Source organism: Cyprinodon tularosa, unplaced genomic scaffold (genome assembly GCF_016077235.1).
Source record: "Cyprinodon tularosa strain WSP-4 unplaced genomic scaffold, ASM1607723v1 ctg2, whole genome shotgun sequence".
NCBI lineage: Eukaryota > Metazoa > Chordata > Actinopteri > Cyprinodontiformes > Cyprinodontidae > Cyprinodon > Cyprinodon tularosa.
Window position 1 is genome coordinate 4,000,290 of NW_024038733.1, and position 19,378 is coordinate 4,019,667.

Genomic DNA, 19,378 nt, shown 5'->3' on the forward strand with positions numbered 1-19,378 from the left:
ACATTTTTTTATTTAGAGAAGGAAAGCGATAAAGAAGTTGTTGTGGAAGAGAACGCCAGGGCGGCAGAAGCTTGGTTTGGTGTAGAAGGCTTACAGCCGTACATGTTTGAGCCCTTTCCTCACAACGCTGCCAGTTCTGTTAGCTCTACGCCTGCTGAAGACACAGACGTCCATCACTGTAAACACTGGGACGGAACTCAATGGGAAAGTAAATGATTCTTATTTCAACTGTTGCGTATATTAGCTGCGAATTATGAATGACGATGCTATGACCAAAAAAATTAGAATGACAGATGACTGTTGATATATGATTGGCCGAACTTAGGTGTACAAGCTGACGTATAACTAGCTAGCCTGCATAAGATAACGGAAAAAAACACAAAAAAAAAAGACAGGATCTTTTTTTTTTTTTTTTGAATAAAAATGTTCGAAATTTTGGGACAATATTGTCTGATAAAGAGTACATTTATATACATGTTTAATCAAGGATGATTTAACATCTAAATATGACTTCCCTACGACTTTAAAACATAATTTTTATAGCTGGCAATATTATGATCCAGCGTTACACAAATGAAACACAGGAAGAACATGGACGTTAAAGTTATTTAGTGAATCCTGGCTAAAAGTCACATCATTGTATTTATTCAAATTCAACCAAATAACGAGAAATAGAGTTCTTTAGAGTAAAGAAGAATTTTTTGAATATCCAGAGATTCAAACCTTTTTAAGACTCCATCAGCACAAAATCCATCTGTCCTGTTTAATCTGTGAACCCTCCTTTGATTTATTTCCTTCCAATACAATTACAGCGTTAAGGTTGATTTGTCGTGAACCTGCCGACACATCCACGTGGTCCATGCAGCATCAAGGAGCTCTTCTGGGTCACTTGTTTTTGTCGTAGCTGTTCCTCCAGGCCTGAGTCCTCCCAGCATGACTGGGCAACAGGAAGAAGGGGTGGCTCAGAGCAGCCGGGAGAGAGATCCGTTTTAAAGGGTCATACTCCAGCATCCTCTCCAGGAGATCAAAAAACTGGTGGTGCTCTCTTCCGTGTGACAACAAGTAGCTCTGGGTATAACATAGAAGGTTGTTATTCAAAGGGACAAACAGAGTTCATGTGTGAATGCTTGACACCCTGTGTTTATCTCACCCTTAGAGGTTTGCACTTGGACTTTATATAACGTCCAGCCTTGGAGCATTCATTCCAGTCTAGGCGGCCATGTTGGAAATACCGGTGCTTCCTGAGGAGAAGAAGAAACAAAATCCAGCCGTATGCTTCAGACTTGGTAACAAAGGATTAAAGCTCGGGGGGTTGAAACCTGCTCCAGTGAACCATTCTTTGAGGAATTGGTCCCTGAATTCTCTCCATCATTGCCAGATGTTCCCTATTGTCATGAGTCTGCAGTGAAAAGGCGGAAAGAAATCCCATGACTAAAAGACTAAGGCTGAGAAGGCTTTAAGATTTCCATCAAACTGACCTGAAAGAGAGTAGAGCCTTCATAGTATTCGAACAAGATGCAGCCGATGCTCCAAACATCACAAGACTGACTCCAGCCCAGCTCTGTGGGAGACAGGAGAGTTTCACAAACATCTCAACATCACCAACAGCTCCACCGGTCCGAGCACTGATCTAACCCACATCTCCTACCCAGTATGACTTCTGGGGCTCTGTAGTGACGAGTGGAGACGATGACAGAGTGGTGTTCGTGGTCGAAGGTGGCGCTGCCAAAGTCCACCAGACGTACTGTTGTGTCTCTTATTCTTTTTTCATGGCGTTTCTGCTTGGAGGAAAGATGGAAACAAATAACTCCTAACATGAGAGGACTGTAAGGTAAACCAGAAAAGAAACAGTGGAGAACACAGATTCACTGAATATCAAACAATAAATTGTAAACAAGCCAACAGTTTATACTTTCATGACCTTTTTTTTGTATTTTATACATATCTGTTTTTTCTTCGCACCATTGCCTGTCTCTTTCAAGGATGAATTAACAACTAATGGAACAAAATAATTAGTCCACCTTGGCCCCACTGTGGCTCTACCTTTCTTATACCTAATTCAAAATACTTAGGTTATCCTGGACGGGGCCACCATTGCCTTTTGTATCTCTGCTTCTTTTTCTTTGTCTGCTTCTGTCTCCTTGAACCCCAGTCGGCCTCGGCAGATGGCCGCTCACACTGAGCCTTGCTCTGTTGGAGGTTTCTTCCTGTTAAAATGGAGTGTTCCTCTCCACTGTCGCTACATGCATGCTTGGTGTGAGGGATTGCCTTCGAGTCAATGAGTCGATGCAGTCAGCTGGTTTTGCTTAGATAGAAAACTTTGAACCAGTCTGACTGTATGACCTGGTTGAATTGTGTCTGTAAAGTGCCTTGAGATGACATGTGTTGTGAATTAGCGCTTTATAAATAAACTGAATTGAAAGTGAATTGAAAAACAGCAGATCAAAGCTCCAGGGTTTCACACCTGACCAGGGCTTTTCTGCATTAAGTTTATTTGGTTTCTCTGCATGTGTAGATCCCTCTGGGTACTCCTAACAAGTGCTTACCCAGTTTTAATCTGAATTGGGGGAGGCATGTAGATATTAGTTAAGCAAAAGAGAAGATAGAAAGGATGATCTTAGAATGTGCAAGACTGGACATAAAAAAGTTCCCTGTTCTTGTGTGCTCTGCACCTAAATGAAATGGAAGAGAACAAGAAACAGGGCTGTAATCATATCATCAGAGTAGCTGAGTGGCCAAAGATGCTGTGTTTAGGTTGCATTCTGCCCTTGAGTCATAGATTGACAACCCACTTCTGATGGCCAATTGGTTACAGCAGAGAGAGAACATTTGAAGAAGGCTGTGATTGAGAGTAGCCAGTTTAAACCCTGCAGATTTAAAAATCCTGGATCATATACATATTTTATTTACGTGTATAAATTACAATGCCATCAAGATTATTATAGCGAAAGGGAGCTGAATCATGATAGAATAAAGATGCAGCTCCGCTGATTTGTAGACATAAAAGATGGTTTCTTTTTTTCAGTATAGAAGGAACTGCATCTGCTGATATTTCTGCAGCAAACATAGGAAGCTTTAAATCTTTCCCTAATGTCTACAGAGAGCAAAAATATAATGTCTGCAGAGAACAATAATAAACAGAAGATATTGTGAGTTACAGTCCCTATTTGATGCTTCCACTGGATGACATTTTTAATGAGCAATTAGAAAACATTTATTATTTTAACTTATTGCCTGTATTTCAGTAGAATAGAAATCCTTTAGCTCCATGTAAATAGATTTTTAACCACTTTATTATCCCAAACATTCTGTTTTCATCCAGACATTTCTCTAATGCCACATGTTGCTCCTCTGAGATCAGCAAATACAGCCTGCAGCCTTGAGAGATAAAACCTGGAGCTAAAAAGAGACTTCCTGTGGGTGGTTTCGTGGTTCTGGCATATAGCATCTAAACAGGAAGAGAGAAAGGAATCCCTAAAGTTGTTCTGCCACAGATAATCCCTGTTTAGTCACTATCCTGCCTCTTCAAAAGATGCCTGTTTACTGTCACCTTGTCAGCGTTGTATACGACGGAGTAGTCCGAGTTGACAAAGAGGATGTTCTCTGGCTTCAGGTCGGTGTGAGTCAGCTTGTTGTCATGGAGAACTGAGGAGGAGAGCCAGCCAGGATAGTTAGATTAACCAGGAAGCAGTGCCATCCTCTGGTGATTTCTTTTAGTATGGTGAACAGCAAGTCTTCATGGCTGACTAACTGGACAAAATTAAGCGAGCATGAATTCTGTAGCATTAAACATTCATAGCAGAACAATCAGATGTTTTTTTTTTCTCAAGAAAACAACAAATTACATGCCTGCAATATCTCTACTTGATATTGAAATACTATCCATTTAGTGTTTTAGCATCAAATACAAAACATTGTCCTCAGTTTGTTGATTCAATTTATTCAATCTAGAGTCTTGTCTTCTTAAGTGTATACATTTAGTAAAGTGCGGGCAGAGAGGACACATAAGGTCCATCCTAGGACACATATGGACACGGAGGTGGTGGGAGACAGAAAGAACCTGCAAAAATAAAATCACTGTTGGAAAACGTCTCCCACCAGCATGTATGTAGCTGCTGTTGAACTGGAGACCTCCTTCAGTAAAAGTCTGCTGCCTCTTAGATGCACAAAGAAGAATTATCGCATATCCTTTCTCCCTGCAGCTGGTAGACTTTATAATTATCTCTGCTCCTAACAATGTATATTGTATGTGGTTTACATTCCTGCTGTCTTTTCCATTTCATCCATTCTTTTGTAAATATTTTTTATGTACAATAATTCCTTCACCTTTTTTACAGTTTCTAATCATCCCAGCCAGATTCATTTAATCTGTTTAGGTTTTGTCCCCCTTATTGCTACCACAGTGGTGACATTCAGGTTTACATTCAGAGATGGCAAAAGTACTCACTTTCCATACTTGAGTAAAAGTACAGATACTTGTGTTAAAAAATACTCTGGTAAAAGTGGAAGTACTGATTAAACTTCTTTACTCAAGTAAAAGTAACAAAGTACAGGCTTGTAAATTTACTTAAAGTATAAAAGTAAAAGTAGAAACCACTTTTTTCATGCCGTTGCCTACATTTTAAATGGATGTCTGCCAATAGGACTAGATCTCCGTTGTGTTCATTTTCAATCATCTCGTCGTCCATACTACTATGCTAACGCCACCAAGCTGCAATGATTTGCCGCCAATGAATACCTTTGAATCTGTCGATTCATCTTGTAGTGGTGCGTCAAATGCAACGTAGATTCCCATCCAATTAGATTGAATTTGGTATTGATGACGTGAAAAATAATAATGGTAACTCCATTGAAATGATTCAAAACTAAAGTAACGAGCCAGTTTTTTTAAAATGTAAGGAGTAGAAAGTACAGATATTTGTGTAAAAATGTAAGGAGTAGAAGTAAAATGTTGCCATAAAAATAAGTAGTAAAGTAAAAATATCAGAAAAATCTACTTGAGTACAGTAACAAAGTATTTGTACTTCGTTACTTCCCATCTCTGGTTACATTAAAGGTTAATTCTATACTATTCAGTTCCCACTCCTAGGAAACCATTGACAAACTCCTTCATCTGTTGCACCTCTGCTTGCAAGGACTTAAATTTTTTTCCCTTTGAAAATAAACATTTAGGTTTTGAGGTTGGCGTTATTTCATCCCTTAAAGGTATAGTGGAGGATGCTCTTTTTCCACGTGGATCATCAAAATAAGTGGTTCTCCTAATTGTCAATCCTTCTGGTGATATGTTTATGTAAGAACGTCCTACGTGCTCGTCCCCATTTTCACTTATCGGTGGTGAGTCTGACATTGTGGAAATGTTGCAAAGCTTGTATGAGTGATGCAAACAGCAACTTTTAAACAGAGCGTGCACAAGGAGAAATGGGCTCTAGCATGCCTGCACACGTTTAGGCGTTTTCTCTCAATAGCATGTAATTGTGCATGTGCATTTTTATAGTGGAGAGGGCGGGTCTTTTCAAAAATTTGTGAAAATCCTCCTCTATACCTTTTTATAATACAAAGCTACGAACTTCCTCAGGAATCTTGCAACTTTACTGTAATACATTAAGCCTTTCTCTTGTTTGCTAAAACTGTCACAGTCTTGTTTTTGTTATGTTTATTTAGAGTATTCAGTCTTACTTTGCTCCTTGTTTTAATGTCTAATTATTATTTTGTTGTTTTCTTGTTAGTTCCTGTCCTCCAGGTTTTCCATTTGTTGTCCTCTGCTGCCCTCTTGTGTCCTCTATCCCTAGCTCTGTTTTATGCTCTGTCCTCCCTTGCCGTTTTCTCTGTCCTGCCAGCACCTGTTGCCAATTTCCTTGTCAGCTCTCTCTTTGTCTCTGTCCCCTTTAAAAGCCCTCCCTCTTCAGTTCCTGTTTGCTGGATCCTCGTCTTACTTCTCTTCAACCTCTGAACAATCGTCTGTCTGCCTGCCTGCCTCGTCTCTTCCAGGTTCTTAATTTTTGGTTTTTCCCTGATGTCTTCTAGATTCTAGTTCTTGAGATATTTTTGTTGCATTTGGGTCCTCCATACCAACACCGTTTCATGACAAAAACTGCTTGTGGTTGTTCCGGCTGTTAGTGAAACACAGACATGTTGACATGTACAAAAACATTTCCTTTTTATTAACTTTCTTATGCACCTCCCTCAAAAACATCCACCTTTAAAAACTTTTTACTCAGCGACCAACTCAATAAGGAAGAGCTTTGCTGTCTGAACTACCTTTTTGAATTCAACATATGTGACTCTTTAACAGACAAAAACACAATGTGAGTTTTAAAGAAACTCCAGATGCAGAATATTATTTTAAAGGTTAAATCAGTTGTTTTTAGGCTAAGTCTGATTAAGCTTAACATGATGCCTTTTGAGATCTTTCAGGGGTTTTTTAGCAAAGCAGTGTTTCAATATTTATGTGAGATGACTAATGACTTCCTGACAAAATGCCTGACTCAGTTATCTCATGTTTTTTTTTTCTAAACCGGGGGCGGTTCGAATTGCTGTCTCTATCAGGTGAGAGACGGACTGTTTATAACTAGCTTGCAAAACACAACTTGGGCAGAAAATCTATACAACTCCCCATGTGTAACCATATATAACAGATATATCTAGAAAGCACACAGAATGATAGTGATGGACGTCTAGCTGAAACAGAGCCAACAGTCAACAAGCTTAAGTTTTATCAGCAATGCAGCTTTAAGAGAGACTTAATTGTTTTGTTTTTTGTAGTGAAACCATGTGAACGATCCATCTCCATTGTTTTTGATAGAAAGAGGTGAAGGTAACAGAGTGAAGCTGCACAGTTGGTGGGATTTGTGTTGCACTCACAGCTGACAGCGCTGCAGATCTGGCTCGCCATGTGACGGATCTGGTTAATGGGATAAGGCAGGAAGTTGTTTGCTTTCAAAAAGTCGAAGGTGCTGAGAGACAGCAGCTCAAAGGAGATGCACACATGGCCGTAGAAGTTAAACCAGTCGAGCATTTGCACACAGTTGCTGACGAGAGACAGAAGCAGCATCAATCAACATCAAATACGCTGATTTGAAATATGCAGGTAAACAATGAGGGAAATTTCAAACTCACTGTTTGTTCTCTGGATCTTTCTCCTGGATCTTCTGCAGCACATTTATTTCCAGCCTGGCTGCTTCCTTGTATTTCTCCAGGTTTTTAATGATCTTCAAAGCTATTGGTCTTCCTCCTCTGTGTGTTTGAATGCATTGCTTTACAAGTGATGCCCAAAGCACCTTGGAGTCGGACTCCTGTTAAACTTAGATTAAAATAAATATACCTGCTGTGATCTAAACACTGTACCACTTTCCCAAATGTCCCCTCTCCCAGCGTGTTGAGGATCTCATCTGTAAAAGAGTCAGAGATAAAGCTGGTTGAAAGAGATAAAGCATCTGGACTGTTTTATGATCAGCCTGCCAGATGTTCCGGTACCTACATCTGTCTTCTAGGATGTCCCCGCTTTGGTAGATCAGGTGGCCATTTTTAGAGTCCCGCTCATTCGTAGGTTCAATCTCAACGCGTCTCTGCTGTAAACAGAGGTAAGAATCGGACTGCTTTCAGCTTTCTCCAAATCAAAAATAAAACACGTGTATTAAAACAGATTTTCCTTTTTTGGTGTATTAAAACCTACAGGAATAAATGAATGCATGATATTTTACCCTCTTACAGAGCTCCAAGATGTCCTTTACATAATACTCTTTTAACTGATTTCTTTCTAAACTATCTTGGATTTAAACTGGATTAAGTTATTTTCTTTGGTCAAAGCCAGACCAGAACCAGGGAACCTTCTTCACTAAATACCTTTCTAAAAATCAGTATTCTGTAATCTTATTCTGCTTTATCTGCTCATTTTCATTGATTTTAATAAACTTCTGTGCAATAATAAAAAATTTTTTGTCCCTTTTAGCCAAAAAATAAATTTTTTATTCGAATGATGCAATGCTTATGAGAAGCTATTTTGGTCTTAAAATATCTGAAGCATTTTGTATAAAACAAACAGCATATTTAGTTACTTACAGAAACACATATTATCTTTTAAAAGATACTATTTTAAAAGATAAACTGGAACAAACTTTTTGGAGCAGTTTGTCCCAAAAGTCTTTCTTTGACATTTATATTAATCTGTTTTCCCGATGTCTTAATTGATCCTTTGTTTGGGTTTGATATCTTCTTTTTTGGTAATTAAATCATGATTCTTCAAAACCAAAGCAGCTGAATAGAAAATAGAAAATGTGATTTCGATATCAAAATGGATTTGTACATACGTACAAATGCATGATAATTAATTTCAAAATGTAGATAATGTTTTTCACTGGCAGAAAGGACCTTTTATCTGTGCAAGACGTATAAATCCAGTTTTCTCACTAATGAGGAATCTGAAATATCACCAACTCTACCACATATACTTCTTCTCAAAACCCTCAAAAGTGTAATTTCATGCATTATTGATAACTGGAATGTTAGCTGCCTCTTGAGGAGACCCTTTAAGAGACTTCTGTTCTGTTTGGATGAGGCCAGGCTCTATTTCCATCCCCATTGGTGGCTGGTATTAATATCAGAAGCCGAGCATGTTAGTAAATGAGATACTCAGAAGTTGAAACACACACCAAAAAGTCCCAATGACCCACATAACCACATGCCATCAGCAAAAGAGAAATGAAAAGCTGTGTAGTTTGCTGAATAATATGTTAAACTTGGTCTGCTGTGGTTGGTGAGACTAAGAGGTAAAACTGAAATCATGCAAATGAAGAAGAAACAGCAACAGTTGAGCAAGGGAAATAAATGCATGATACCCACAGACAGGCAGAGACAGACGCAGTCCAGGAAACCCTTCAAGAGAGAAAACAGCTCCTTGTTTCCCATCACACAGAGGTGGCGACCCAAAACATGCAAGGTCAGGATCAGGTTTGAAGAGGAGCAGACAGGGATGTTCCTTTAGGAGGAGGTGGGGAAGCAAATGAAGCAGCAGCAGACAGGCTTTGGGAGCTGTGGAGAAAAAGGAACTGAAGATGGCAGCGTGGAAGTTAAATAAGTGGTAGAAAAAAAACAGAGCGGTGACAACGTCAAATGAAGAGCTGCCAGTGCGGCCAGCAGAAACCTAAAGCAAAGGAAAAAAACGTCCTCGATAAAAATAAAGAGACATTAAAATTAAAGGCATGAAAAACAGGAGAAAGTAAAAGCACAGACAGAGAGAGACAAACAGAAATGAGATGACAGAAAGAGCAAAGCGAGCTAAAACAGAGGCTAATAATAAACTTTGCTCACAGCTCCCCCCTCTGAGAAAGTCCTCAGAGCAGAATTAAGATGTGTGAAGAGGCAGAGACAGATCAAGTATCGCTCCGCTCTGAGGCCTGTAACTCCTAACCCCCCCGCCACGCATTCCTAATGATCAACACGATTTCACAGAAAAGGTTTGATTTCTTAAAGGAACACAGTATAGAGGTTTTTTTTACTGAAATACACGTTTATTAGAAATATCAACTCTTTAACAAAAATCCAATTGCAGAATTCATCTTGAGGAACATCCGAATAAGGAAAAAAAAATGCAAACTTTTCTTTTCTAAAGCTTTAAAACAAAGGCTTCTAAACAGAAATATGCATTATTTCAATAATACATAATATAGAGTTTAATTGAAAGCCATGCAACTATTAAAACTTTATTCTTGTATATTATTTGAATACAGAATGATTGTGTAAAAAGTGAACCCTGTGTTACTTCAAACTGTGAGCAGATTACAAAGGCAGATTGGTCTCTTCATAGCTGCTTCCAGCGTAGATTAGGATGGCTCCATAAGGCTCTTCCTGCTCAGCACGAATCCTCCTGGAGGAAACATTCTCTGCAAAAACACAAATTATGTCAGCAGTATTTATATATATATATATATATATATATATATATATATATATTTTTTTTTTTTTTTAGATGTTCAAAATTATACATAGTTGCTTAAAGGTATAGAGGAGGATCTTTGCAAATTTTTTAAAAGACCCGCCCCCTAAACTTTAATAAATTGCACATGCACAACCCTGCTCCTGCTTCCAAGAGGGAATGTCTATTAAACATGTGCGAGAGCGTGCACAAGCCCATTTCTCCTCGTTCACGTTCCTTTTAAAAGGTGCTGTTTGCATTGCTCATACAAGCTTACTTTCAATTCAATTCAGTTTATTTATATAGCGCCAATTCACAACACGTGTCATCTCAAGGCACTTTACAGTTCAACCAGATCATACCAGTTGATTGCATCGACTCATTGACTCAAATGCAATCCCTCACACTAAGTATGCTTGTAGCGATAGTAGAGAGGAAAAACTCCCTTTTAACGGAAAGAAACCTCCAGCAGAACCAGGCTCAGTGTGAGCGGCCATATGCTGGGGCCGAATGGGGTTCAAGGAGACAGAAGCAGAGATACAAAAAGCAGCTGTAAAATGCGGCCCCTTTCCATAAGAAGATTTGCAAATTTTTCACTATGTCAGAATCACCACAGATAAGTGAAAATGGGGACGAGCACATTGGACGGCCTTACGTAAAAATATCACTAGAATGATTGACAATTAAGAGGTCCACTTATTTTGATGATCGAGCTGGGAAAAGAAAATCCACTATACCTTTAAGCATTCACTTAAAGCTTTTAACTATTTGTAGCATTTGATCTGGCTGCACCTCAACAGCGTTGAAGTTCCCCTTTGGGGAAATCCGATTCAAACTCAGCTGAAGTGTTTGGAGGCAGTCCTATATCTTTGAATGGTATATGGACTTTTTTATACAGCACCTTTCTAGTGCTGTACACTAAAGCAACAAACCAGCCACACCCTAACGCACGCACACATTTCTGCAATGATAAATAAATCTGTAGAGGATTTGGGAACAAGTCCAGGGGAACATCTGCATGTGATAGGAGGAAGCTGCTACACTACCAGCAATTTTCCAATGCAATAGGGGTGTGACTACGCTACCCACAGAGCCACAGTCACCTCCTTTTAATGGACTGCTTACCCCTAAATCAATTCCTTTTGCTGATAAACTGTATAAATAGAAGTCTGATAGCGCCGTCTACATGTTCCAGACATTTTTTTTGTGATGATTTAAGGTACATTGGTTGAAATCCTGCTTTTGTGTCGAAACCTGCCTGCTTGGCGCCATCTTCAGGTTAAAAAGGGTTTACTCACTCTTTATTTTTCTATAGGCTCAGGCAGGGATGTGACCTCACTAACAAAATCAGCTCAACCCTCAACAGCTGCTCTGCGTTGACTCCCTCCTCCTACATGCCACTTAGGGTTCACTTAGGGACTGACAACAAATTAAATGATTTTCTTGTAATGGAAAAGGAAAATGAATCATGATTTTATTCTTCATCATGAAATAAATATATGTCGTTGGATAAAAACAAGTCTGCATCACCTGTCCAGTCCATATAATGAAGAATGTGGAAAGAGGGAGCAACCAGATTTTTAAAATATCATATGCTGGTCGAACTACGGCTTTGGAGACACAGAGATTGTACTTTAAGCAATGCAACAGCATAATTGGTAGTTAAACAGCCTTGTAACATGAAGCCACCTTTACCATGTTGAAGAAAGAATAGTTGATCAAATTGCTGATGCAGATTCTCAGTCCTCCAGGTCATAGTCATTCCGTAAAAGTTTAAAAAAACAATCCACTGGACTTGGTTTCCAAGGTTTGAAGACGTTTCGCTTCCCCTCCAGGAAGCTTTCTCAACAGCTCATCAGCTTCCTGGAGGGGAAGCGAAACATCTTCAAACCTTGGAAACCAAGTCCAGTGGATTATTTTTTAAACTTTTACGGAAAGTTGATCAAATTCTAAAAAAACTACAATCACATAAATGATGATCTAAGAACATTGCGTAGCAGCAGATCTTGCTGAACTACAGAACTTTAACTGTGAGCTAGTGTTACGGGGTTAAACATGGCTGGGTTCAAGTCACGATTTAAGGCTCACAAGCTTTTAGCAAACTCTCGCACATCTCATATCGATCAGAGAATCTCTCCTGAAGCAAAATAAACTTGTCTTTAAAATAAGTGATGGAAACTCTGAGGGGGAAGATGGCAACTCCTTACCCAGCAGACTGTGAAAAAGGTTGCTGACACCTGTGCGGTTCACCCCAGGCGGTAAAAGTGAGTGAAAAAGAATGGGCTCCTCTGCATGCTCCAACAACTCTGGCAACAAACTGGAAATACACAAATACAAAAAAAAAAAACAACAACTTTGTTGTCAAATCTAAATAAAGATGCAATTCCTTAAGCTTTTATTAGGCCAGAGAAGCAAACTGAGGCAAATCTGCTGACCTCATTTCAGTCATCTCCTCTTCCGCCTCTTGGATATCAGGTAATGCAGTGGAGATAGAGGACCTGCACACACACAGGAGAATATGGATTAACGTTTAAACCAAATAGAGACATGCAGAGTTCTCTTTTATCACCCACCCTTCTCTCTCTGATGTGTGCAGAGGAGAAATCTCTCGAGACTTCTCCCTTTGGTCCGACACCTCCAGAGGCAAAGCATCGTCAGCTGGACTCAAACAAGCAACACAAGAAGATCCTTAAGAGCACTGTCCTCAAGTTTAGATTATGGCAATCATAACATCCTGGATTTATTTGTCTATTTTGTCACACTTTGATATTTTACATCTTCAGGAACATTCAAACACCAGGCAAAGATATCCTGAAAAAATACAAAAAGCGCTTTTCAGAAGATGATTTTTATCTAATAGGGGAAATAAATCTACCCAAAACAACCGACACAAAAATGTATTTATTAACAGCTGGCCGTGACTTTTTAGCATCTCTGTCTTTAGCCACACAAGAGGCTTTCTAACCATAAACAACCTGTTTAAAAAAGGATAGCCAGAGTTTTACAGAAGTCTGCCCCCTCTGGCCACAAGTCGAAATGACGCCAGTGTTATGATCCAGTCACTAATCAGACTCCAGTTTGGCCCCTTACGTCGCCCTAGACATAAGTTTTATTTTTTTACTTTTATGTTGGGTCTATGATGGGGGTTGAGGTGCATTCATCTTTATAAACCATCTCTCCTGCTCTCTCACTCTGACGGAGACACAACAAAGTCTCCAGTTGAACCAGAGAGGGGGGAAAAATTACTTTATAAAGTTGTGCAATGCTCCTTTAAGATCAAGTTAGAGAATCTGTATCACTTTTAAGTCCAGACTTTGATTAGGCCACCTTAAATTATGGGCTTGCTGTTTGTCTATCCAGCGGCATAATCCAAGTGTGTTAATGCTTAATGTGATAAATGATGACTGAGTATTTCCCACCAGGATTCTCTGTTTAAGACCTGAATTTATGCTTTTATCAGTAATATAATGCTACAGGTTCTATTATGAAGCAAAGGATCCCAGACTGTCACAATACTGCCATGTGGGACTGTCATTATACCGTTTCTTCTTTCCTTAAATCAGTTTTATGGGACACACACTATTCAAATGTAAATTTTTTTGTTCACAGAATATATTCTCCGAAAGTCTTTGGGATCGTTTTTTAGGACGTGGGTGACAGCTTTGAGTTCTTTTGGGTGAGAAAAGGTTCAGAACACGCCAACGGACTCCATCTTTCCTCCCTCTCTGTGTTCAATTTGGAATGCCTACTTCATGGTGTCAGACTGGTTCAATTAAGGGGATTTTTAGAACCTTATTCACTTGGAATTTACTCAGGTTAACTCGGTCTGTTGTTAAAATGTATTTGATGATCTGAAGCATTTAGGTACATTTAAAAAAAAAAAGCTTTAAGGAGGCAAATTTGTTCTCACAACCCACTCTGAAAGGCTTCTAAGATGTTTTATTAACATTTTACCTGAAGTACCCAACATGTCCGACTTCATCATTGCTTCCTGGACCTGCATTCATACACAGACGCACAGGATTAACTTTAAATTCCTCAGACATTCATCAGTTTGTTAGAAGATTAGCAGAAACACTTGGCTACACCTCTGTGCTAGTCTCTCTGAGTCTCTGCTCCTCTCTTTCGGCCACTTCCATCATCTCCCGCTCTCTTTCCTTCTCGGAGTCGGTGGACTCGGGTCCGGTCTCCCCGACCTGGAGGTCAGTGTCCAGCAGCTCTGTTATAGTGGCAGCCTGTCTCCATAGAGCCTCAATCTCCTTGGGCAAAACTGTAAGAAAACGTAGTTTTTCTCAGTATTGCCACGAAAGTCCCACATTTTTACTTCACAGGAAATCTTTCCTGCACTCAAAGACATTATCAGTAGGATTTGATGGTGGACAGGTGCTTCACTGACAGCTGCAGGGATTGTTGAGTAGCTCTGCTGGAGGTACGACCCTATGAGAGGGAAGCAGGTGAAGGGGAGGGGATGTGGTCTCTGTTAGAGGGTCGTCTATCTGCCGCTGCAGCTCCTCCTCCGAGAGCTGCGTCTCTGCATCGAAGAAAACCAGCTGCCTCCTTCTTTTCTTCCTTCTCACCTCTATTTGGGCCTCCTGCTGGCATGAGTAGAGAAGGAAATAAAAGTCTATAAAAAAAAAAGAAGTCTATAAAAATCATGAGTGTAAAAAAGCGAGGTGGAGAAAAGGTTCCTTTCTTTATAAAATAACAACCTCATCTCAAAAATCAGTTAACCAGAGATTTTCTTTTAGAAGAAAGGGAATGTGAATCCTAACATTTTGTTCGTTTTCCATTTTCTCACATTACAAAATAGCCGCACTGACAACTAGGATAGAAAAGGTAAAACTCTGGCTTTATGAACGTCTGCTGGGTGTGTGTGAGATCCCATTTATCACTAATAAAAGAGTTTCTCTAACAGTTGTCATATCAAGAATAATTTCAATTGTTTGCTTCTTTTTAAAGCTCTTGAAGCAGCAACAATTTCCCCCCAAAAACAATAAAAGAAATATGTGCAATAGTGCAATAGCCTTCGGCAGTGGCCCCCCTAATAAAAAAAAACCCCACTGCATTATTATCCTGCACCGGCGAGACCGGTTTGTAGTACCACACAAACCTCAAATTTAACTCCCTTAAGAAAAAAACAACAGCCTGTAAAATGAAGGACTGGTTCAGAACAAAAATTTTAGTTTTCAATCAAAAAATAAGAGGGCACTCACCTCTAACTCGGGGCTCCTGAGCGGGCCCTCGGCTGCGGAGGGCGGCGAGGGGGGCCTAGAAGCAGAGACCGGGGTGAGCTGGTCTTTGGGGGGACCCTGCTGCTCCGGGGCCAGCAGCTCAGGACCCTCACTGGAGACAGTGGTTGGCTGCAGTCTGACAAGGATTAAGAAAATAAGAATAATAATCAGCCAGTCTGTGTTACTCTGATCTTATTTGTGCTCATATGTGAGAACGGAGACGTTACTCTGCAGTGGATCCTGTCATTTCCTTAGTCTGTTCTTTCTCCTGCCCTCTCATCTCTTCTTCTGGTAGCTCCAAACTTCCTGTTGACATCCCAACATTTCCTAATTGATAACTTGTGCTAAATAAAGGGGATAGTCTAATGTTTTCCCAAACCTGGAAAGTCATCGGGTTGGTCCAACAGCATATTGATCGTTTGTGCAAGGTGGCCAGCAAAATCCTCCCCCTCAAACTGGATGTAAGAGGAAGAATGCAGTGAGACTCGGGCTGGAGGGATTTTTACCTCTGTTTCAGCCTGCAGCCATACCTCTGCAGCCGGGGCAGGAACGGGCTCAGCCTCTCTCAGAGTGATGCTTTCTGGTGATGCAGTGATGCCTGAGGCAAATCATGGGGTAGCGAATAGAGTGCATGAAAAACAATAAGATGAGGATGGAATAGGGAAACACTTTCACAAATAATCACAAGTTAAAATAAACACGATACATCCACCTCCATATTGCATAGAAGGCCTGGGATCTTTTTGGGTGAAAAAATGTTTGCCCATCCCAGTTAAAGCTAAACTAGTACAGTCATTTCCCACATGATCAAAAATACAACCCTGTTGTAGGAACCGTAATGATGTTCTAAGGTTGCAGACTTCTACTGCCTTAGTTTTTCTCAATAGACCTGCTTGAACAGTCCAATCTGGGTTATTTTGAATGTTCTCTACCAGACTATTTTTGTCAAAAGGGAAATGATGGGTTTTAAACCCTTTTCAGGCTTCCTGAAAGCTTCAGGAACCTCATCAGCCCTCTTTTCACACTAAACACACTTGAATTCCATGCAATTCAAATTATTTTAGGAGGAAAAAAGTAGAGGTGTGCTTATTTATTTCTCCTGAGATCCAAACCTTGCAGGGGCCCATTAGTCCCATTAGTCCAAAAAAAAACAAACAAAAAACCCCACATGCATTCATGTGGTATCCCAAATTATCTCAAATTGATGTCTCATTAAATTATCTGATTACTGCACATGACATGAATCATCCTACCAGTTTGCACGTCTGGTGAAAGAGAAGCAGATGAGCTGCCCAATGGAAGCTCAGGAGAAGCTCCTCTCAGGTATTCCTTACTCATCTGACAGAAAAGGTAGAACATACTGACTATTATTCTCTCCTCTAAGTATCTGTTCATTCCTACCTCACTGTCAGTCACTACCTGAATCAGTGAGCTGGGACTGGGGACGACATTGTGGAGAAGCATCTCGCCAAATAAAGGGTCTGGAGCTCCTTCAGTGTCCTCCATCACAGACAGAGGATCAGGCAGGTCTACTCTTTGCCTTAAAGGGGGAAAAAGTGTTTTTGTTGTTGTTTTCTCATAATTTTAGCAAATGTTCATACCTGCTGTGGTCTTCCAAATCAATTTTAGTGATGCTCCATTGTTTTAGTAGCCGGTCCTTCATAAACTGAAGCTCATCTGAAGGGAAACACATTTTATCCAGAGTATCATAACTTCAGGGAATCTTCTCTGAATCTCCTCTTACCTAGAAAGATGGCACACTGTCTGTGGTAGACCAGGATGACGCCGTACTGCAGCTGAGAGGAGAGGTAGAGGGAGAAGCGAGGTCGGGGCAGACCTGGCTGAGGAGGGTTGACCAGCCCCAGCACGTAGTTCATGATGTCATTGCTGCCAGAGCATCAACATGGTTTACATCATCACTCTGCTGCCGAGTCACAAGGACTACTTTGTTCCTCTTGATTATTACATCTCTGACAGGTGAGCATTTTTCTACATCTACATAACTTCCTCTCAGATTGTAGAGTAACACTGCAACTCTGCTGCAAAGTGATATTGATACTATGCTTCTTTTTTCCTGTCAGTGCCAAAGACTTTACAGTCCCTTAAAAAAACAGAGGCGCATCACTACTCTTAAATCTGCAAAGGTCAACAATAAGGTGGATAATTAATATATGGTGTTCTGCTATTCGCTTGTATTTTGTTTAATTCTGGAAAAACATAATAGAGTGAGTGCATAGGCAACATCTGGTGAAGTAGTAAAGTCAACAATGAAGGCACAAGGGGAGCCAAGTAGTTAGGGCATAGAGCTGAAACCCACTCCCATAGACCACAACCCTGGGACTCTGAGCAAGACCCTTAGCCCCACACTGGTCCTCTGGCGCCCCCTGATGGCAGCCCACTGCTCCCTAATGGGATGGCTTAAATGCAGTGGTAAATTTCTCCAATCTGAGATCAATAAAGTTCAGTTATTATTATAATAAGAAAATCAATCATAAATGTAGAATCACCTATTATCACTCATTTTGTACTTATATTTTTCTTGCATTGTGTAGAAAATTACGCAGAACATTCCATATAACATATTCTCAAGTTAAATCATAGTTGAGAAAGCCGTGAAAATTATGATAGAGATCGGAATATAAATCATTTGAAATTATAGGACTGCAAATTAGATATTAGGACAAAAATGGCAGAAGACACATATGAAGACATTTAAAGTTATGTTAATGACCTTAAGAGGACCATAGTCACACCACATGATACTTTGACACTCAAATAAATAAATAAATAGAATTTTTTTTCTCAGCAATTCATAGTGAATTATGTTTTTTATGCATATAAAATTTTGCAAATATATAAATCATTTTTTATTGGAGCTGGTTGCGTTATGTGAGGAAAATAACACAACAACCAGATGTTTGAGAATCTCGACTTTGATTAAAACTTCTAATCCAAATTTTTCAATGGGACAGTCTGAAGCACATGTGCAGAGAAAATATACAGGAAGGAAGACTTACCAAGTCCTTGTCACATCTACTCTCAGTAAATCCCTGCGAGGGACTTTGATGCCTTTTGTGGCAACCAGCCTGAAATATACATAAAGATTGGTTCTAGTTTCATTTATCAATCAAATAAGACTAATTCAGTAATTAAATATCCATTTATTACAAGAAAGGGGGACATTTGTAATTAATTGCATTCTAATTTTATGGTTTAGGGATTTCTACAGCATCCAATTATTCACTCCACCACTAACTATAGAAGACAAACAGCAAACTTTTCATACTAATATTGGATGCTTTTGCTTTTTATTTTAAACTTCTTAATTTCCTCTAAAACCTGCTTATATCACCTTTAATATAAAAAAATTAGTATCAAAACTGGTCTAAATGTCCACATAAGAGCACCTGTGGGAATCAAGCTGACTTTCTTTGATCTTCTCTTTTATCTCCAGAAATCTTATATTTAATGAAGGAATGTAAGCTTCAAAGGGTTTTTGTTACTTTTTTTTTTAAAGATGCACCTGCACCCTGCCAGCTCTGCATATAAAGAAAAAAAAAATGGCTTAAAGATGATAGATTGACTTTCTTTAGAGGATTTTATTGTGTAAGAGAAATTAAAAAATGTTCATAGGAAAACTATTGAAAATCTGGCAGTTTTGAGAAAATAACAAAAGGAGTTTGTTTTTTTTTAGAAATATTTCTTTTGAGAAGCGTTATCCATCTTGTATCATAAATTCTAAATTTAAATAATAGATTTTACAAGTCCCCCCTTTATTTAGGGATGATTTCAAGAAGCAATGAAAAAAATTCAGCATCAAAGATTATACCAAAAAAAATCTGAGAAACAGATCTGAGAAATAATAGTAATGGATGTAACGGGGTTTTACTCACCAGATCGTAGAGAAACATCCTGAGCGACGGTTTAAGACAACCGGGTGGTAAAACATGCTAACAATGAGACAGAGAAACAAAGAACAGCCCAACCCACCAAAGGATAACTGCTTCTGTTCTGTTAGCAGGTTGGGGGCTTTCACTGACAAATGTTTGGGTTTTTTTTAGATTTGGGGCAATCTGATAGGTGAATGTGTGCATGAACGCTCCGCCCTGTTGGATGAATTTAGAGGACTGGACTAGTTTGTGTGAGCCTGGACTTAACTTACTAGAACTACAACAACCTGGAAAATAACCCCAGTTTTACTCAGTAAGCGTTTGTTTTTTTAAAAGAATAAATAACT

The 19,378-nt window shown here is 39.4% G+C and overlaps 2 protein-coding genes across 5 annotated transcripts; both read right to left on the reverse strand.

Moving 5' to 3' along the window:
• Positions 1–594: 594 nt before the first annotated feature.
• On the reverse strand, positions 595–9,231 carry clk2b (CDC-like kinase 2b). 4 transcript variants are annotated; one of them, XM_038284264.1, is made up of 11 exons: positions 8,839–9,231; positions 7,478–7,565; positions 7,322–7,400; positions 7,117–7,233; positions 6,862–7,028; positions 3,551–3,645; positions 1,649–1,778; positions 1,479–1,561; positions 1,320–1,399; positions 1,151–1,241; positions 595–1,068 (listed from the first exon to the last, which is right to left on the reverse strand). In XM_038284264.1, exons 1-11 carry the CDS (start codon positions 8,902–8,904, stop codon positions 886–888), a joined length of 1,179 nt encoding a protein of 392 aa, XP_038140192.1. In that variant the 5' UTR covers positions 8,905–9,231; the 3' UTR covers positions 595–885. The 4 variants fall into 4 exon arrangements, with proteins under 4 accessions (XP_038140192.1, XP_038140191.1, XP_038140194.1 ...); XM_038284263.1 differs by having other exon boundaries at positions 7,478–7,568; positions 8,839–9,229; XM_038284266.1 differs by having other exon boundaries at positions 7,322–7,388; positions 8,839–9,228.
• A 132-nt stretch (positions 9,232–9,363) lies between these two features.
• LOC119783010 (meiotic recombination protein REC8 homolog) lies at positions 9,364–19,339 on the reverse strand. Its single transcript, XM_038284261.1, has 17 exons — positions 19,035–19,339; positions 18,159–18,227; positions 16,886–17,028; positions 16,743–16,818; positions 16,561–16,681; positions 16,395–16,479; positions 15,672–15,739; positions 15,521–15,596; positions 15,369–15,447; positions 15,124–15,277; positions 14,307–14,502; positions 13,999–14,180; positions 13,865–13,907; positions 12,484–12,568; positions 12,346–12,408; positions 12,118–12,227; positions 9,364–9,878 (listed from the first exon to the last, which is right to left on the reverse strand). Exons 1-17 carry the CDS (start codon positions 19,088–19,090, stop codon positions 9,775–9,777), a joined length of 1,710 nt encoding a protein of 569 aa, XP_038140189.1. The 5' UTR covers positions 19,091–19,339; the 3' UTR covers positions 9,364–9,774.
• Positions 19,340–19,378: the final 39 nt, after the last annotated feature.

Excerpts from the sequence above, each read along its gene's own strand:
- clk2b (XM_038284263.1), bottom strand. The coding sequence starts at position 8,904 with ATGGGAAACAAGGAGCTGTTTTCTCTCTTGAAGGGTTTCCTGGACTGC. Across the intron at positions 7,234-7,321 it reads CAGTGTTTAGATCACAGCAG|AGGAGGAAGACCAATAGCTT; the intron begins GTATATTTATTT and ends TCAAACACACAG. Across the intron at positions 3,646-6,861 it reads GATCTGCAGCGCTGTCAGCT|TTCTCCATGACAACAAGCTG; the intron begins GTGAGTGCAACA and ends TCTCCTCCTCAG.
- LOC119783010 (XM_038284261.1), bottom strand. The coding sequence starts at position 19,090 with ATGTTTTACCACCCGGTTGTCTTAAACCGTCGCTCAGGATGTTTCTCT. Across the intron at positions 16,682-16,742 it reads GATTTGGAAGACCACAGCAG|GCAAAGAGTAGACCTGCCTG; the intron begins GTATGAACATTT and ends TCCCCCTTTAAG. Across the intron at positions 14,181-14,306 it reads ACTCAACAATCCCTGCAGCT|TTTTGCCCAAGGAGATTGAG; the intron begins GTCAGTGAAGCA and ends GTTTTCTTACAG.